This window comes from Puntigrus tetrazona, chromosome 5, assembly GCF_018831695.1.
Source record: "Puntigrus tetrazona isolate hp1 chromosome 5, ASM1883169v1, whole genome shotgun sequence".
Taxonomy (NCBI): domain Eukaryota; kingdom Metazoa; phylum Chordata; class Actinopteri; order Cypriniformes; family Cyprinidae; genus Puntigrus; species Puntigrus tetrazona.
Window position 1 is genome coordinate 4,936,223 of NC_056703.1, and position 19,941 is coordinate 4,956,163.

Genomic DNA, 19,941 nt, shown 5'->3' on the forward strand with positions numbered 1-19,941 from the left:
GTTTCTTATATTTCTTCCGCTTTCTTTTCTCTGTATTGTGTAACTGCACCTCGCTTTTGTGCATTTAGTTTAATGCCAGGTGCGGCACCATGAACATGCTCAGGTATGAATAGCGTTTTAACATCAAAGTGCTTCCGAAAAAGGAGAAGAAAGACTTGATTTAAGCTCCCAACAATGGTGAAAAATACCTCCAGCTGTGTCAACACCAACTCGTCTGACTTACGTTGTCACGGACATGGTCCTGCGTATGCCACATACTAACTCTATAATAACTCTGATACTGATAGGAGGTTATGGACTGTAAGCGATGGTATGAAGTGCTGAATACGGAGATGACATTTATGTCACAAATGTCACATAATTACATAGAATTTCATAATGCGCAGTAAAACAATTATACACTACAATTCAAAAGTTTGGGGTCAGTAAGATTTTTTTTGTTTGGTTTTTCAAGAAAAACTTAAGAGCAAACAAGGCTGCATTTATTTAATAAAAAATAAAGAGAAAACCACAATATTATAAAATAATCATAATTTAAAATGACAGTTTTCTAATTTAATAAGATGTAGTTTAGTCTTGATAGCAAAGATGAATTTTCAGTGAATGAAAACATCCTGCAAGGTTTTAAATCTGAAAGTGCACCGCGTATAAAGTTATTGTCTTTCAAAAGAACGGTTTCGTGATGACGTCAACATGAAATATTAGCATATTGCTCACCTACTTGTTGGGCTTTTCAAGTTGGTCTGAATGAAAATGCAAATACATTCTTTACCACTAGGTGCTGCTTTTGAAGCATTCAAATCTTTAAAATATTTATATTCATATTTTGGTTTTGGGAGTGCAGGTCGACGTGCATGCAAGGTCAAAAAACACTTTCATTTTCTTAAAATATGCATTCAAGCCTTATTTTTTTAACGATTCCCAAATGATTCGTTCAACATTTTTTTTTTTTCCCAAACCTCTGATCGGTCAATTTTATTTACAGCAATAAACTTTTAACGTAGCAAAAGTGGCATCTAGTGTCAGAGAATGAATACAAATTTTTCAACGAAAACAACTAGTGGGCAGACAATATGCTAATATGTTGATGTCAACATGAGACGGCTTGGGACTCGTTTTAAAAAAGCACTCGTTTTTAAGTCGACAATAACGTTATACATGGTGTACTTTCAGATTTATATCTTTGCAAGATGTTTACAGTCACTTAAAGCTGTGTTACACACTGCATGAAATGTCATTTTCAAAACCCCATAATAGGAGACCTTTTAATGAAACCGACCAATCACGCCACGGCTTTTGAAAAATGAATAGCTAATAAACGTATTGTTGGGAGTCGTTGAACAAATACGGTAAAAATAAATGCATATTACAAGAAAACTAGAGTTTTTTACCTTGCATGCATGTCAAACAGTTTTTTGGGACTTCCAAAACCAAAAATATATGAACCTTTCATAACCTATAATAGAAGCACTTTAAAGTTAACTTTAATGCAAACATTAGATATACACATGTGCATCACTGGTTCACCTAGCAACTCTTAAATCAGTTTGAATGGCGAGTGCATGGGATTTTCCTGTAATTCCAGATCAGCTAGAAATAAATCTCTAGAACTGTAGAAGAAACATTAATCTTACCTGAAAATCGCACAAAGGGTGCCAGCAAGGGCCACAGCAAAAACAACTGTTCCACTTACAGCACCGAGCAGTGCACCAGTTCTGCTGTCCGAGGTCAAAAGTGACCTCTGATGTTCGCTTGTGGCTGCCTTACTTTGATTCTGATAATGGAAAAGAAGAGCGAAACCACGGCCCCAGTGGGTAGTGGTAATCAACTCCATAATGACCTCCACCATGTCGTCATCAGATCCAAACACTAACTGGCTGCTAGAAGGCCGTCTAGAGCCGCAGAATCGGGAGGAGAAGGTGATGAGATCTGATATGTAGAGAACATCGTGGGGACAGGCATCGATTAAAGGTGGCTGGGTCTCAGGGCTCACGGTGTCTGTGGCCGTACGTGGGCTTGAGGAGACAAAGTCAACGGCGGCTCTTGATGCCTGAGAGGAAACTGAATTTCGGTTCTCAACTGGAAGAGACGCTTGCGGAGCCAAGGGGGAATCGGAAAGCATTTTGGCGGAATTGGAAACTTTGGTCATCTCCATTTTGGTGGACTGTTCTTGGATCACCACTTGCTTGACGTCCTCTCGGTGCGTGGACTGGGGTTCTTTTGGACTTCCGAGGCTTTTGGATACCAGAGCTCCACCGTCGTTGGATAGCTCGTCCACGACGGCAGCAGATGTGGTGGGACTGTCGTGACTCTCAAAGACATCGAAGTCAAACATCTCCATGATTAGCTGGTGACCAACAGGTACAAAGAACTGCCACACGCAGTGAGTTCCGGATGAGTAGTTATATGGGAAGCCAGGGGACAGAATGAGGCCCTGCACGTCCACAACATCCACCTTGGCTCCACAATCAAAGTAAACCTAAAGAACAAAAACAAAAAAAAAAGCATCAGATGCATTTCCGTGTCTGGAACTACATGATTAACACAGGACATAGTTTGCAGTTTTGCTGACATGTAAAATTAGATTTTTTTTTCACCATGACAGAATTTCTTACTACTATTCAAACTAATCAAATTAAAATCATACATACTCTACAACTACTCTAAAACCTGTTTTAACAGGAAATAAGATCGTCATGAACACTGGGGTGCCACAGTAGACTTTTAAGGGGGCTCAAGGGCTTAAAGGAAGACTCAAAATTATATAAAAAAAGACAAAACAAGATTTCAAATTAACTGAATAACTAAAACTAGCTAAAAACATACCATTTAGATGTTCTCGCCTCAACAACTCTTTGTCTCTGAACAACCATTTTTCTCAGAGTCTTGGAAAACCTGGCCACGCTGTATGAAACAACCTGATAAGCTTAACATTTTATTGAGTAAAAATATTTTTTTCCCCAGTAAATGACAAATGTCAGTCATGTTAAGTGTGGAATGCTTGAAAAAAAATTACAATATGTAACAGCAGTGGAGAATGTTCGAGATAATTCTTCCCAGAACCCTCGCTCCAGGGGTTAGCGCTACGCTCCTAAAACATCTTAATAGGCTGTGGTAGTTCTAGCATTGAAAGTTCAAGAGGATGGCACGAGTTCAACAAACCAACGGGAAAGTCTCTGGCGCTGCTCCGCTTCATTCGACGCAACATTAAACATTGGTAAACAATTTTGGCAGTCATAGATGGTAGATGCTAGAAAACTACGTAAAGCATTGCCCTGATTTGATCGTTTCAGAGCAATAACAACAGACAGCTGTGAAAGGAACCCACTGAGCAACAAAACTAAATGTTCTGTTCAGAAAATTAGCTTCGGTCTGCCTCTCCCTAACTGAACTATTCAACCCTTCCTCCTTCAACGTGTATCAAAGCTGGATATGCTGGCTGCTTTGCTAACCCCAGGGAGGTATTCCTTCAGACATGCTGTTCGTAATATCTCACAGGTGTGCAGGATGAGGGGACCTCGGTATAATTGGAGGCAGATGGAAAGCGGGGCTAGACCACTCCAAACCAGACCTTGGCAGTGGCCTGTTTGTTTATTGGGCTTCCTGTTGGCACTGGTTCTGGACTGTGGGAGGGAATGAAAGAACTGCAAGACCTCTACAACGCCAGACAGGTAACAAGCCTAGCCCCAAGTGACGGCATTATGTGGGACAAAAAGTGAAATTAAAGTCAAGCCCGTTTACTTTCTAAAGATGCACTCCAAATCTTACTAACATGCTTTATTCGTAAACAAGAAACGCTTGATAGTCTTTCATCAAAAAACACGCACTGCCTCTGAAATAACTTTCCTTTACAGCTGACATGGCCAGGGAAGGAAAATAAATAATGTTAACCAACAGCCAAATATGGCCTATTTAGGTACAACTGTAGACTTTAAAATCTTGTCTTAATGCTGCATTTTAATATTGGTTAATATAATAAAATGTATTTATTTTTCCAATTCAGTTTTTTTTATTTTATTTTGTGTGTTCATTTTAAGGCCCTATATGATTCAGTCCCATACATACAGGGATCTCATGTCCAATTTGTTGGATTTGATCCATTTTACCGTCGGTCGAAAACCGAATATGAGTAACAATAATTAAGAATGTAATAATTGCAATAACAAAAAAGGATAAAAGTAGGGATTCTAAAGAACATCTTTTATTGAGGGTGATTTTGGCCTTCAAAAACCACATCAGACATTTCCACCCTCAAATCAATTGATTGCAAACGCTTTCATATCTGGATTGATTCAGATATGTCCAGTAACACCCACTTTTCATAATCTAATCCATTACTGATGTATTGTTTCACATTTAATATTTAGAAATATATACGTTCATAGTGCCAGCTCAGAAATGGGGGGAAAAGTTTGCACGGCTGTAATACAGATATTGTAACTTCCTTTTAGATTTTGGTTGATGATGAACATTTCTTTTGGTATCTTCATCTTATTTGGGGATTATTTGAGAAGGTCCTACTTTTTAGTTTTAAAGAGTAATGACTGAAAATCAAATAAATGTTGAAACTAGAAATGTGTCTCGTTTCATTTTGTCGAACAAATGGATAGATCATAGCGGTTTCTTAATAAACATTTTATTTGTTTTGCTCATTTTAAGGCCCTATATGGTCCATTCCCATAGATAAGGGGATCTCAATGCAGCTCCAAATCGTTGAATTTAGTTCATTTTTTAATTGGTCGAAAGCCAAATGTGAGTAACAGTGAGTGTATTTAAATAATAATGTTCATCCATGATATATTGATTATTATAACATTATTTATGTGAGATGGCAAAGTGAGATCAGTCAAAAAGTCATCTTGAAATAAACAAGGCCACTGTAAATAATATTAGCCTGACAAGGTCAAAGTAAATTTCATCTTCATACTGCTATATCTTGGCATACCCTTGATCCTCATCCCACGTTTCTCTTCATTCAGGCCGTTTATCAAACTCAGCTAACAGAGATCTGTTGGCGAAGCCTCATGCCGTCCGGAGTTTACCTCAGGTTCATGTGCTACTACACTAATAATTGCATGCCTGACATTTGATCCGGTCAAATGCCACTCGCAGCTGAAATGTAAAGTAAGCCGATTTCAGGTTAGCGCAACAGGAAAGTTGAGCAATGCACATGAATACGAGAGACGGAGAGCAAACCGAACTGGAACAAGAGGTGAATAAAGGTTCAAGACAAGCATGCAGGATTACCCCAAGCACAAATAGGGGAGATGCAATTGATTAAAGGTCCACGCTTCAAAGAAATGTGCTAAAGAGGTTCGCAGATCAACCAAACCACCCATCTGCCCTCAGAAAACCATTTTGGTCCAACAGACAAAAAAGAAAAACTTTGGCAGTGATTTGCGAGATTTTTGTAAGTACCGCCCTCTCTTTCCAAACAAATGGAATTGGGTCATTACCGTGGCTCCACCATAATACTGGACTATCTGCTGGTTAGGGCAGTGTACCATGCATGGTAGACTTCACATGAATGGCGTCCAAAGTACCACAGTGTGGAATAGGAAATGGGACATTCTTATAATGCCAAACATCCCAGCTCTGTTACATCATGGTCCTGCACTGGCATGGCGTAATTAGTAAAGTTGTCTTTTCTCCCACAGGGGACACTGGAAGGCTTCGCTGTTTGGTTAGATAGCGTTTTAATGAAACTAGGGTAATAAGTAGGAGGCATTTACATAAGGTCCCGCTGGTTATCGCGCCCCAGTTGTGCTACATCAAAAGAGAGCTGACAACCCCCTTCCTTCACTGCCAGTCACTCACACAATACTCATATACATATTCAAATGACGGATCATTCAAAGTCACTCGCTAGTCAACATCAGACATCACTACTCACCAATTTACTCTTTGGGCCTTTTTTAATGTCTCATAGAGGGAAAAATAAAATTAAATTAAAAAAATAAATAAAAAAAAAAAATAAAAAAATAAAATAAAATAAAATAAAATAAAATAAAATAAAATAAGCATGTCAATTTGACAGCACAAACCAAAACTGCATTGTTGGAAATTTCTCATTTAGGGTCATGAATATGCCTGCAAAGTTTTAAAATGTGAGTGTGTGCATTTAAAATGTTTTCTATTACTGTGAATAAATAAATATATGATTTTTTAAAATAAATAAATGAATAATACTTTTGTTAACTCGGTTCAATTCAAGCATGGCAACTTTGCTGGGAATCCAATTTATAATCTTGGCATTGCTAGCTTCTGCTTGAGCTTCACTAACAGCCATAAAAACATTACAATACCATTTATAATATTTATATTTTTTGAAATAGATGTTTAAAGAAGTTTTCAAATTTTAAAAACATATGTTCCTGTGTTGATTTTTGCTGTAATGTTTACAGAGTACAAATGTTAAAGGTTTTTAACATGGCGTGATGTGCAGTGAACTTTACTAAATTCAGTCAACGTTCACATACAAATTTTACACGAGATTTGAAGATAACAAGGACTATGAGAGAAGTAGCCTTAAACAACCAAATGAAATCACGTTCGGAGCTTTTTATTTTCCAGTCAATTTTCAAATGATAAAAAAAGTATCCCTCTACGTTTTGGTTTTCTGATTATAACAACCTGTTTGGACAAAAACAATGCATCACATTGGATGTAAAAAATTAAAAAATTCTAAAAAATGTGCAATGTCATCCTTTTACTTGTCACTTGCATTACTTTACTATTATTATACCTATCAATTGCCATTTTAACTAGAACAGCATGACTTGGATAAGAGAATATGAAACACAAAGGTAACAATGGAAAACGAATATGGCGAGGGTACACAATAAAATGAGGGCGCCATAAACCCTGCGGCTAGAGAAACACTATAAAGAGGAAGGCAGGTATAAAATGATACTGTGTGTTATGAGCAGTTCTTCACAAGTAGCCAACACACACACACACACACATTCACACACACTCACACACACATCCAGAAAATTACAATACATGACAGCCATGGGGCTTTCCCTTATATTACACACATAAGTCAATCTAATGTTACCACAGTTTACTACAGTAAATGCATAAAAGTGGAATATATGCGTGCCGTTTAATGTGTTGAATATAAACACATATTACGTATTATTTTCACTTAACAGTTTTATTCTATTTCAGTTACATCATCTCTTCCTTCTGTTGGTGCAACAGCAAGTCTTGAACCGAAAAACAAGCCTCCTGCACTTTTAACATCAACAAACTGTAGCTGACTCACTGAACGAGTGCGAGTGAAAGCGTGCCAGACAAAGTCGCAGCTGTCGTAGGGAACAGCAGATTTCTCAGTAAGAGAAAAACACCGCGCTGAGGCTTGCTCTCATCCGTCCGCGACCTCCGTTTTTACCGTAAATATTTGACAGTAATTCACGTATTGCTCGTCTCAACCGCGTTGTCCGCACTTTAAGGCTTTGAACGGAAAAGCGTGACTCGTTGTGAAACCCAAATACGCTGTTAAAACTGACAGCTTGTCCGTCGTTCGTTTTCCGGCCTCTTTTGTACTGTACTGTACCGTGTTTTCACAACAGAGATAACACCAGCTGACAATACGACTACTGAAATTGTGCTAGCGGAGAGCTTAAGCCCCTTTTGCCACACACACACTCGAATGCACAAACACCCCCGTGAGTCCCCCATAAACATGCTATGGGCCCCTGTAAGGGGGCTGGAAGAGGAGCACGGCTATTTATTGGTTGTGAAAAGTGAGACTGTTCCAGGCACTATCGAGCCCAGAGAGCCCGTGATGATGTGTTACAACCGGTTACATCAGTCGGAGCTTGCCACTGGACACCGAGGCCGGCCGGACTGGAATACGACAACGTTGCACAATAATATTTGGAGGAAAAGAGCAGCGGAAACAGAGTTTCTTCAAACGCAGAGAAATGCATTCAGTAATAATGCGAATGAAACCGGCGAAAATCGATAGAAACCAATTAAAGGTGTTCCCATTTTAAAATGAGGGCATTAGATATCTGAAGGGTTTTTAAACAATATCGGATGGTTTAATTAAATCATGTTTTTATTGGTTTTAATATGGTATCTGTGATAAGCAGCACTGCCATCTAATTTTTAAAAGCAAGTTTTCATGCGCTTTTATAGTTAGTTCAATAGTTCAGCTTTCCAGAGCAACCCTGAAAATAATTATTATACTTGTTCACAACTCGACTGTCACCGTAGCGCTTCTACTGTATTTCTTGTGGTTACTCTCCACAAATCATGCAAAACAGTCGCTCTGAAATTTCCAAATTCACACAGAATGCGCTCTGCCGGCCAGGAAATGCACATTAGTGGTTTTGCTCCCATTAAAACTGTCACGAGCGGCTTTCTCCGTTCTCATTCTGCTGGGTGAAAATGTCAGAATCGCGTGGGTGTGATGCAGCGTTATTGGTGGGGTGAGGTTGAATAACTGAGAGAAAAAAATCACTCGCAGAGCTGAGATACGCAAACACAAATAGATGCACGCACGCGGCAATTTTCTGACCTACGCGGCGCTAACCGCGCTAACTCAAGTATGAGAGCGATTCATTGTCCGAAATACTGATGACTGCAGAGAAAGACCTGCATGAAAACGCTTTGTTATTGCCGAGAACAAACCCACGGCGAGCATCTAAACCGATCTCACACGATATCGCGTCTGATTGCGAGGGCCGTGCAAATTCCAAACTTGATTCGCACAGTTCTGAAAATCAACTTAATTCAAGAGGACAAAGGGAGCATTTAGAGGGGCCAGATAACTGCGGAGCCGCTGAGGAGCACACACTCAGTAACCGAAGCTATGCACATCGACAATGCAACAAAGCCTTTGTTAGCGGCTCGGGATTCTCAGAATTCAGAATTACGGAGAAAGAGGTTTATGACTGAATCTGACAGGTCGTCGCCTCAGACATAGCCCTTGACCTTACGTGACACGGCCCGGTTGATGCTGACGTTTACCATAAAAATCAATAAATAAGAGCAGTATGGCAGTATGATGTATTTATGATAAATGATAACAAAATAAAACTATTAAAACAAGATATTTATTGTTATTTTATTATATTGTACGCCACAGAAGAAATACCTAAACAAACTGTTTTTTTGGTTGTTTTTTTTAAATCGAGGAAAAATGACTTCATACACCTTTAAGATTTAAAAGTGACCCTATTATGGGTTATGAAAGGCTTATATATTATTATGGGTTATGAAAGGCTTTATATATATATATATATATATATATATATATATATATATATATATATATATATATATATATATATATACATTTTAGTTTTTATTACTCTACTTTAATTTTCTTATAATATGCATTTATTCAAACTTATCTGCTCAACGACTCCCAAACAATTTGTTCAAAGATTCATTTTTTCCAAACCCCTCCAGATTGGTTCGATTTCATTTAAAGCGATGTTTGTGAGATTTGAATCGCTCCAAAAGCAGCACCTAGCGGCAAAGAACGAATTCGCATTTTCCTTCAGAAGTGGGCGGGCGATATGCTAATATTTCACGTTGACGTCATCGCGCAACGCCTTGGGACTCCTTTCGAAAATGACTCGTTTCAATGATTCAGAGTCGACTCTTTTACATACGGTGCACTTTCCGATTTAAAACTTAGCAGGATGTTTTCATTCACTTGCTGTGTTGCTAGCTGCATGAACGCTAATTTTCAACAATCCATAATAGGAGAACTTTAAGAGACAAATTGCCTGATAATATATCTCTGTTTATTGTTGTACGGAATATCGGCCTGCTTTACAAGAATCAATAAATCATATCCATGTCTGGGAAGGGAATAAGTATTGGTGAAAGGCAGCATGTGAAGGTGACCACAGAGCAATGTGTTTAATTGCATGAGCGGAGCAAGTTTTCCACAGGAATCTGGTAATCACCTCGAAAACACACTAAGCTTTTCCTTAACAACATATTTCCCAAACTCTCCTTTTTCCTAGTATGTAAGAAGCTACATAAACAGTGTACAGCCTCGGTGATGAGAACGGATGGAAGTGCTAAAAGCGTGACAACATTGATAAATTGTTCTAGAAACTAGGGTCTCCAACGGCCTCTACGTTGTAGCTTTGTTCTTATTAAGGAGGCCAGTGATTAAAAAACAAAGGTTGAAACTTTAAAGATGGTTCTGTGCTTGATTGATAGCCAAGAGATTAAAATGGGCGTGGTGTGATTGAATCTTCGTCTTCCAATCAGCATTCATTTTGCTCCGTCTCTAGACACTACAGGCAAAACTGGCAAATATCGTAATATAAAGAGTTACAGTAATGAATAGAAGAATCAAACGCAGCACCAAGGTTCTTTGCAAACAAAGTAATGTATTTGGAACAACGGCCGGGTCAAATGCACGATCGTCATGAGGTTTTAAACCAAATATAATTTCTGTTTTGTTATCGTTCAACACCAAGACGTTTTGATTGAGCCAGGTTGTAGTTTAGGTCCCATGGATCCTTTAATTTTATGCTGTAATGGGAAATATAATTGAGTATTGTCTACATAGAGGTGGAAAAAAGGCACCTATGGACAGCATATATAATGAGAATAAGATCGGAGAGAGAATTGATCCTTGTGGCATGAAAGAGGATGTACGGAGGAAGCGTGCTGACCGGTGGAGATGCGAAAACGTCTATTTGATAAGAAAGAGCGAAACCATGTACCACATGATTCTCCAACCTCATGATCGATCATGTCAAAAGCAGAAACTAAATCTAGAAGAACCAAAGCCACAAAATACTCTCTGCGGAGAGTCATAAACAAAAGAACAAAAAAAACAACAGCATTAACAACTATTTTTTTCTGATATAAAAAAGCTCTATTATGACAACGGGATGATGTAATAATATATCAAGATTGATAGATAAATAGATAGGGACGTAAAATAAAAAATAGAGTCTAAAGGGATCCATCATCTCATCTATTTCAACATGGCATCCTACCTGTTGATCACATAACATTAATAAGATGTTGATGTAAAACAGATACTTATGCCAAGATTTTCAACAATAGCTTAGTTCTACAGGTACACCATAGACATTTTACAAAAAAAAAAAAACATGTGTAAAAGAAAAACTAAAAATGAAAACAGATCATGATATGCACATAAAAGACTTGTTTGTTAATTCGGTTAATTTATTTCAGAATGCATTCCTATCTTTTACGCTCATTTGAGTTCTCCTTTACAAAGTTATTTATAGAGAACTACTTTTATTTGTGCGCTGGCCCGCGCTGAACCGACCCTCTCAGCCGAACCCAGACCACACAACAAGCTGCTCCACAATTCATCACAACACCTTCCCCAAACCTCCGAATTAAACCCCCTTCAGACCAAGAGAGGTAACATGCGAGAGTTTCTTCAACCCCTGCATGCTCCACACAGTCCACTGCACGCCGCACACTGTAATCCCTGCTGTAAACATTTTGACAAACCGCAGACAAACAAAAGAGAAAATGGGCTGCTGCCACACACTTGTACTCACTTTTTGGGTGCAGCATCCAGTCACCCAGAGAAGGCAGACTGTCAGAAACACCCCCGTGCTGCTCGGTCCGCGAAGCCCCATTTTAGTGACTTGAGCTCGGCTGCAGACGCGCGCAGGACTCCTCTCCCTCTCTCCATTCACCTGAGGGAGCGCGGGGGCGCGCACGCAGCGGCAGCGGAGGTCTGGCGGTGCGCGTTCACGACCGCTGCACGGATCGCATAGACATCGGTGTGTGCGCGCGCGCGTGTGTGAGTGTGTGTGTGTGAGAGAGAGAGAGAGAGAGAGAGAGAGAGAGAGAGAGAGAGAGAGAGAGAGAGAGAGAGAGAGAGAGAGAGAGAGAGAGAGAGAGAGAGAGAGAGAGAGAGAGAGAGAGAGTAGGAACACCTAATACCATTGCACAATGCTTTAGGGAGTAGAATTACCTTTAATCAACGTCCTAAAATGGAAGAGATTTTGTTTTCATTTAGGTTACTTTATATTTGTGCAGCCGACTCCGACAGAATAATGTTTTCCCCTAACTCCCATCTCTAAAGGCTAATAGGAGCTAATTAAACTCAGTTTATTTTCTAATCTATCTATCTATCTATCTATCTATCTATCTATCTATCTATCTATCTATCTATCTATCTATCTATCTGTCTGTCTGTCATCTATTTTAAAACAAATTATGACAAATTACAAAGATGAATTTTTATGTATTTTAAGAATCAGCTCACTAGATACCGATCTAAAAAGCTTTACGTTTTCAGTTAAGATATTTATTAAGGTGGTTATTTATAAAAGTTGAAGTTAAAGTTGTATTTCAGTTTAAAGATCTTAAAATGTTTTTATTATAGATGTGCAATTAAGTATTTTTAATGTATTGTTAAGAATCCAAAATAAGCAGCACCAGATTTAAAAAAAAAAATAAATAAATAAATGTATTTCTTTCTTTGCATATATGTAGTGAATCATTTAAAAATAACTATTCAAAAAAAAATATATATATATATATATATATATATATATATATATATATATATATATATATATATGTGTGTATGTATATCTGAATAGTTAAATTATCGCTAGATGGATAAACAGATTATTTTTCCCCAAAAAAATTACATATACATATATATATATATATATATATATATATATATATATATATATATATATATATATATATATATATATATATATATATATATATATATATATATATACACACACAAAAAAATTATAATATATGTATATTTATATACATATATTTTTTGGAAAAATAAATTATAATCTGTCCTGTTCTCCATCCCTCTATCCATCTTTTTAAAAAAATATTAAGACGAGACCGAAATGAATGTTCAAGTTATATTTATTCAGTTTTTCCCCTCGATGATCAAAAATAATAGATGTACCTTGATATGAAACTATAATGTCTTCATTTCATCTGAACGAAATACTTCATCACAGAAAAGAGTCCCATAGTTGTTCTTTTTTGTGTTAACTGTACACCGGTCTGATCTGAACAGAAGGCGACGCTGTGCCAGACAGCGGCAGTGAAGGACAGAGATGACAAACACCGTCAAACATTCACAGAAATGGATCCTAGCAATCCGTAAAGCATTTTTTACAATTTCAAGGAGCCGCTTGACTTGAAAAGGTACGACGACGACCCTTTGTGACACGCACCCCGTCAGCGCTCGAGCGTCTGTAGTCCGTTAGACCCCTAAGGCAGATCTGTGAGGAAATCAATATGAATTCCTTGGAAAGTCGTCCGATGAGCAGCGGAGAACTCCGCGTGTGGTGTGTTTTCGGTCGGAGAAAAATCGTGAAGATCACCCTGTCAGAGAGGTCGACACGTCGGGTCTTTAATTACGAAACAGGCCACGGCGTGAAGTAGTTCTTTTAACAGGTAGGTATTTGCCCTGTATAGTTACAGATTGCTTTTTCGGCTGTTAACTACAGAAACGCCTGTCACTTTATTCGTTTTTTTTCATTAGCACGTCTCGCGCTAGCATCGAAAACGTCTCTCTCTTAAAAAACAGTAATGGCTACATTGCAATATTCATTGGCCCTTGCTATCTACTTTCGAAAGCAAAACGAACGAAAGGGACTTCGAAATTGAGTTTACCGGCTTTTTTTCGTGATAAAAACCAAGGCTTTGTTTGCATTTGATCAAAACGGTAACAGAAACAGAACTGAAAGGTTTAAAGAAATACCAGAAATGATCATTAGCATTTTTTGTAACAAAAAGTACATTTCTTTACGGACACTTTTGATGATGATAAAAAAAATAACAACATTAAATCTCACTTTCCCCGAACTTAAACAGCAGTTAAAACCCCCAAAAAACTCAAACGTGTCATTTATGTCTCTCAAATGGATCCAGCATTCAAAAAACAAGCATCTTCACTTCCCCTTTCTTGCAGCTTTCTAACACGTTCTGGAATAACATCAACATTCGTTCACAGAGGGAAAAAAAAAAATCTCTAAGGAAAGCACTACTATCAAATGGCAATGCGCGCTGATGAATTTGTACAAATAAATTATAAAATATGCAAAAAAGAAACGGGAAAAAATTTAAAAAAATCAACTCGAGGGAAAAAAAACAAAACAAAAATCAGCCACCCAGATGTAGAAAAAGTTAAATATACCAATCTTTTGAAGGCTGGTTAAAAAAGGTGTTATAAAAATAAACGGCGTGACAATATTTGGGATGCAGCCGTGGATTGCAATGATGCTTTTCTAATAAATGGAAATGGTGAAGCAACAAAACGACTCTCGAGTTCGTAAAAATACACAGTGGCGTGTTTCATATCTTCCCCAGCTATAAAATACTTTTTATAAAGAAAAACTAAGCTTAACAGAACAAACTGGTGATAACGGCCAGCATCAGTATCCCCCCTTCCGCCAATATTTTCTTTTCTTTTTTTAATTTTACATATACACATTTACGTTTATTTCTATGGCAGCTTATAGTTTAACATTAGAAAAAGTGTAAATGACCACCATATTTGAAAAATAAAACTTTTTTTTTTTTTTTTTTTTTTTTTTTTTTTTTTTAAAGTACACAAGTGCCGTTATGGTTTTGTTTTGAACCTGATAGCTTAACGGAGAAATGCGTTTGAGACGAAACCCTGATTATTAGATCGGCATAAAGACAAAAACATAAAAGGAGTTACTGGCAAGTACACATACACTCACATTCAAGTGTGTGAAAGACCTGCATACTGAGCACGTTTGCATTCAATACGCCAACTTTGATATTTTATATACAAACTGAACTGACGCTGTACATATTCAGCCCTTAAATGGTAGGTTTTTTTTTCAATTTCCATTTTTATGGCATTATTTTTCAGTTGTGTGCGATTTACGTCCTGACGGCCGACATACGACGCTTCTTTGACGTTTTGTATTATACACCGGGTCACCTGGAAAGTCTCTTCAGCGGAGGATAGGCAGATGCAAAAACCTTTCCCATCAGAAACGCGTCCAACCTGATCGGTCAATTGAATATAATTTCAAAAAAATAGAAAAAAAGAGAGAACTGGAGGTGTGTTGCCATGGCAGTGCTTCTCCTCACAGGCAGTGGCTCTCCAAGCTGTCCGTCAAACGGAAATCTCATACGTAGTCCCGCCCACTCCTGTGACCTTTTTGACACTGGTGTGTCTGCTGGGAGTTCCTGAAGGAGTCCCTAGGTGGCAGTCACGTGCTTGGCCCTTTAGTTGCCCGTTGACTTTACCTTGACAGAGGTCCTCTCTGTGTGGAGAAAATATTAGAAAAACAAGAAGACATATTTGAAGCGGATCCTTTCGAACTGTATCCTTATCGGAAAGGAAGAGATTGAAACGTGCTAAATGGACGGAAACGTTACAAATGAAGATGAGGACGGTATTAAAGAGCGCTGGAAGGGATAATAATAAATAGAGGACTCAAAAACAAGGAGTCATTTCTTTATATATATATATATATATATATATATATATATATATATATATATAAATATATATAAACAATATTTATATCTATCTATCTATATATATATATATATATATATATATATATTTTATTTATTTATTTATTTATATATTATATTTATATTTTATTTATTCATCATCACTATGCTTAACAAATAAATAGTGTGTGAAAAATAAAATGTATATGAATATTAGCTCTAGTAAAATAAATAAAAGCATTGCTGAAAGTAAAAATGATCTATAAAAATGTTGACGTGGCAAGTAAAAAAAAAAAAAAAAAACCCTTCCTGTTGAGCCCTGTAATAAATCACAACTTTAAAGAGGAAACAATCATGCAGTCTCGTATTAGTCATTTGCCATTTCTAAATTAATTGAGTCGAAGAAAAGAGCAAAGAAAAATACAATAATGATTCAAAAGCACTATTTCAGCATACAGAGCAACACAAGCAGATATGAAATCATAATTATTGTATATTATAATGAGTTCTGACACCACATATGAGATGACGATGATGCAATAAAATGTACAGTGTGCCCGAAGTACATGCCATGCAAAATGAATATGGATGTACAAGCATGCAGAGATGAAAATGAGGGGAAAAGCAAAAAAAAAGACATTTATTTGGATTCATAATCATACATTTTTTTTCCATTCATGCAAAAAAAAACAACTTCGTATATACTCTAAATAACAACGTGTTCGTTAAAGCACAAAGCAAATGAACAAATAAACGACTGAAATCCCTGAAATCAGTCTGTGCATCGGGTCCTTAAAAGTGGATGCTATGTGTCATACCTTGCGCCGAGATGCGGCGAGTCGGCCCTCTCCAGGGCGCTAATGAAGGCCACCTTCTGATGCGCGTATGTCGGGGAACGGGGCGCAGCCGTCGGGGAGTGATGCGTCTGGTGCGCCGGAGAGCGATACTGGTGCTCTGCTGTCCGGCTCACTCCGCCTGCGTCCGTGTGGAGGGACGTGGAGGAAGTCCTGGGCGCTCTGGAGAGCGAGGACGCGGACGAGCGCAGGACGGGCGTCCGGGGGGCGTATCCCATCAGGTTGTCCCGCGAGGCGCACGCGGGAGGGGTGGGCTCTCGGGACGCGGGGCCTCTGGGGCCGTCGGCGTAGCACGCGCCCGGCGGGAGCCCGTAGGCGGCTCCGCTGCAGGCGTCGAACACCCCCGAGTCGTTGGCGTAGGCCTGAGCGTGCCGATGCATGAGTTTCTCCCTCTCTTCCAGCTCCTTCCTCTCCTGGATGGAAGCCATGATGGTTTTGGAGAGGTTGTCGTAGCGGACGGGCGAGGGGTCGCGGTCTCTCGAGAGGGGCGACTGCCGCCCGTACATCGCTCCGATGTGAACGGGGCTGTAAGACGGCGGGCCGATGTGCCGCTGAAGCTCGGGCCCTCGTCGTGGCACATCTTCGTAGGCAGGTAGGGCGAATGGAAACCCATCGAGGGCACTCCCGGGTGAGCGGCGCACTCGCCCACAGACGGCGTCGCGCTGGAGGTTAGCAAGCTGTCGTAGGACAGGCTGCCGTTGCGGCCCGATAACGTGCCAGGGGAAAAGACCCCTTTGTGAGGGACGGAAGCGACCGCTTCTGGTTTGCTGCCGCCCAGTGGCATCGGCTCGGCTCGGTTCACTCCCTGCTTCAGACTGAACGAGCGAGACGTGGTGCTGAAGGAGTCCAGCTGGAAAGGGGAGGACTGGTACGTTCGGTGGAGAGGAGTGCTGCGGTAGTCTGGCATATCCAGATTCGGCTCGGAGCGGTAATCGTGAGCTCGTTCCTCCAAAACGGCAGAGGGCTTACCGTTCTCGGACATCACGATCTGTAAATCAACAGCAAGAAACTAATTATTATATTACATTAGACTTTTACGCTAGAATCATTAGGATATCCATTGGGACGCTTTCTACTGTAAACGTATCCAAACTTTAGTAACATGCACGGCTAAGAACTTCATTTGGAGCGTTTCTTCAATAGTTTTTGCAAATCTCTGCCAAATATTGTCCATACTTCGATCTTATTTAATCAGCTTTCAGATGCAGTACAACTTTGAAATCTGAGGTTCGTAAAAATGTACCTTCTGGTTTTGTCATCCAGGGTCGCACATTACATTTCATTATATTGCATCGCGTTATATATTACATTATATTGACCGAATGCATGACAGTCGAGATTGTTGCATAATATTTGTTGTTAAATGCTTTTCTTTTGAAATGCTCCAAAAAAAGTTTCTTGAGGACCAAATCGGCACATTTGAATGATTTGTGAAGGATCCTGCAACACTGTATTGATGCATAAATAATTTAATAACCTTCATAAGACAATAATAAGTAGACTGTTTTGACTTTTCGATTAAATAAATGCCTAACTTTGCTGAAAAACTAACAGCATTGTGCATTATTTAAAAAAATGACGCCAGAAGTCACCTTCTCTCCGGTTGCGTGATAGTGCACTTTCGGCATGGTCCCGAAGGAAGGCCGGTATTTGTACATGGCTGGAGTGGACGGATTTGTGGGTTTGCTGGACAGGGAACTCTCTAGAAAACGAAATGAATGACTCAACGGTGCTGCGGTGTGACGCAACACCAGATGGCAGCAGAAGTGCATCTAAGAAAAACACCACCGCTAAAAAGGACACTTTCATTACAAATCGCACGACCGACTACAGTAATAAATCTCGCAAAACAAATATACGTCTGAATACGGAAAAAGCTAAATGGTCACGTTTCGGTGCTAATTGTTTTAACATCCGTGTTGGTGTCACTTGCCTTCGCTGGAGGTGAGCTGACTCTTCAGCTGGTTGTAGCGGTCCGCTTTGGGCGGCAGAGGTGGTTGTGTATCTGTACTTTTATCATCCACGCCATCCAGACTGGTCTTAGACTAAAACACAAGACACATATATTCATCCAGGCAACCCCGATTGATGCAGACACACCATACTATTTAAGCCGTTTAATGATGAGCCTGTATGGATGGGATTATTAACTGCTGGTGGAACGGTTTTATAATGATCAAACGCCATTGAAACCCCAGGTTGCGGCCAGACAGAATTGCAATGAGTTTTGTGCACTCACTTTGCTCCGTAGGATGCTACTGTGGATACCGTTATCACTGATTTTGACACTGATGTGTCGGGTGGAGAGGTCGGGGCGGAGGAACGGCGGTTTCAGAGTGATGGGAACTTTCTTCCTGGGGTCAGCGACGTACCTGTAGGGCAGAAACGCTTGACATGATGCACGCGTTCATACCACAACCGCATGTAGGTTAACAAATGCTTAAAATAGCTGACAAAACGCCAACTGTGTCATCCTTTACTCATGTCGGTGTTGACTCAAACCCACATGACTGCCGAGGAACATAAAAAAAGGGAAATTATGATCGCGTAGTCATTTTTATATCTATTTATTTTGGTGAAAATACTTTTATAGAGTAAGAATGCATTCTATTGGTCAAAAGCGAAAGGCTTTTTTATACCGTTACCAAACATTTCCATATAAATTCATTCTGAGCTTTTAAGCATAAGCAAAGAAGCCTGAGAAAATATATATGTCACGGTTTTTTCAACATTAACAATTGTAAGAGATGTTTTCTGAGCATCAAATCAGCATATTAGAACGATCACTGATTGATTGATTTTTTCTAGGTGAACTATTCCTGTCATTCTGATTGGAGAAGCGATGTAAACAGCATTGTGGAAAAACAGTTTCTTTTGTTCGGCTTTGGCCTCACAAAGGTTGTCCTCTATTGTTTCTGAAGATGTCTTCTCTAGTCTTAACAAGACATTAACCTTGGCTCTAATCTGTGTTTATACGGCAATCACTTTCTCTCTCCATTGTTTCACAACCTGATTCAAATCTTCAGTTCGACATGCTTTTCCTGCTCAGAGTGTCATAAAACAGGCAAGAAAAACAGGACACAAACCACCTTCCTATGGACCCTTATTCTTCTCTATCCACTGATAAACAACCTTTTTTCACCTCTGTCTCGTGTTTATAAGTATCACAGTAATTCCTAAAGGCTATTTCAAAGCATACTTGAAGCATTTTAGATGAGTTTATACACAGACAAACATTTACATCATGTACATATACACATACACACACACATATATACATATACACATATACAAACAGATCTGCGTCCATTGAGTTCTGTGTCCAACCGATAAATAAAATTCACAAATACAAGTCTTTCTTGGAAGTACATCGCCATTAAAAAAGTTTGGGGTCAGTAAAATATTTTAATTTTTTTGAAAGAAATCTTAAACTGGCCAAGGCTGCATTATATATGAGTACATTACATATATTACATATGTGTGTGTAATTATATAAACTAAATTAACAGTACACCTATTATGCAAACAGAAACTTTTAGTTTAGATGCGATTAATCACAACTAATCATTTGACATCACTACTATTTATATAAAAAGCAATTCATTTCTCTGAAGGCAACGGTTAA

The 19,941-nt window shown here is 38.9% G+C and overlaps 2 protein-coding genes across 2 annotated transcripts in view; both read right to left on the reverse strand.

The window, feature by feature from the left end:
• Positions 1-11,731, reverse strand: part of si:dkey-112e17.1 — a 20,627-nt gene extending 8,896 nt beyond the window's left edge. Inside the window, exons 1-2 of the mRNA XM_043239098.1 lie at positions 11,526-11,731; positions 1,635-2,479 (exon numbers count right to left, since the gene is read on the reverse strand). Coding sequence (XP_043095033.1) covers positions 1,635-2,479; positions 11,526-11,606 — 926 coding nt within the window. The 5' untranslated portion in view covers positions 11,607-11,731. The remainder of the gene's footprint in view (positions 1-1,634; positions 2,480-11,525) is intronic.
• Positions 11,732-12,861: 1,130 nt separating this feature from the next.
• The window catches only part of zdhhc8b (zinc finger DHHC-type palmitoyltransferase 8b), a 51,973-nt gene continuing 44,893 nt past the window's right edge, over positions 12,862-19,941 (reverse strand). Inside the window, 6 exon segments of the mRNA XM_043240688.1 lie at positions 12,862-15,266; positions 16,281-16,887; positions 16,890-17,304; positions 17,909-18,018; positions 18,250-18,361; positions 18,556-18,688. Coding sequence (XP_043096623.1) covers positions 15,116-15,266; positions 16,281-16,887; positions 16,890-17,304; positions 17,909-18,018; positions 18,250-18,361; positions 18,556-18,688 — 1,528 coding nt within the window. The 3' untranslated portion in view covers positions 12,862-15,115.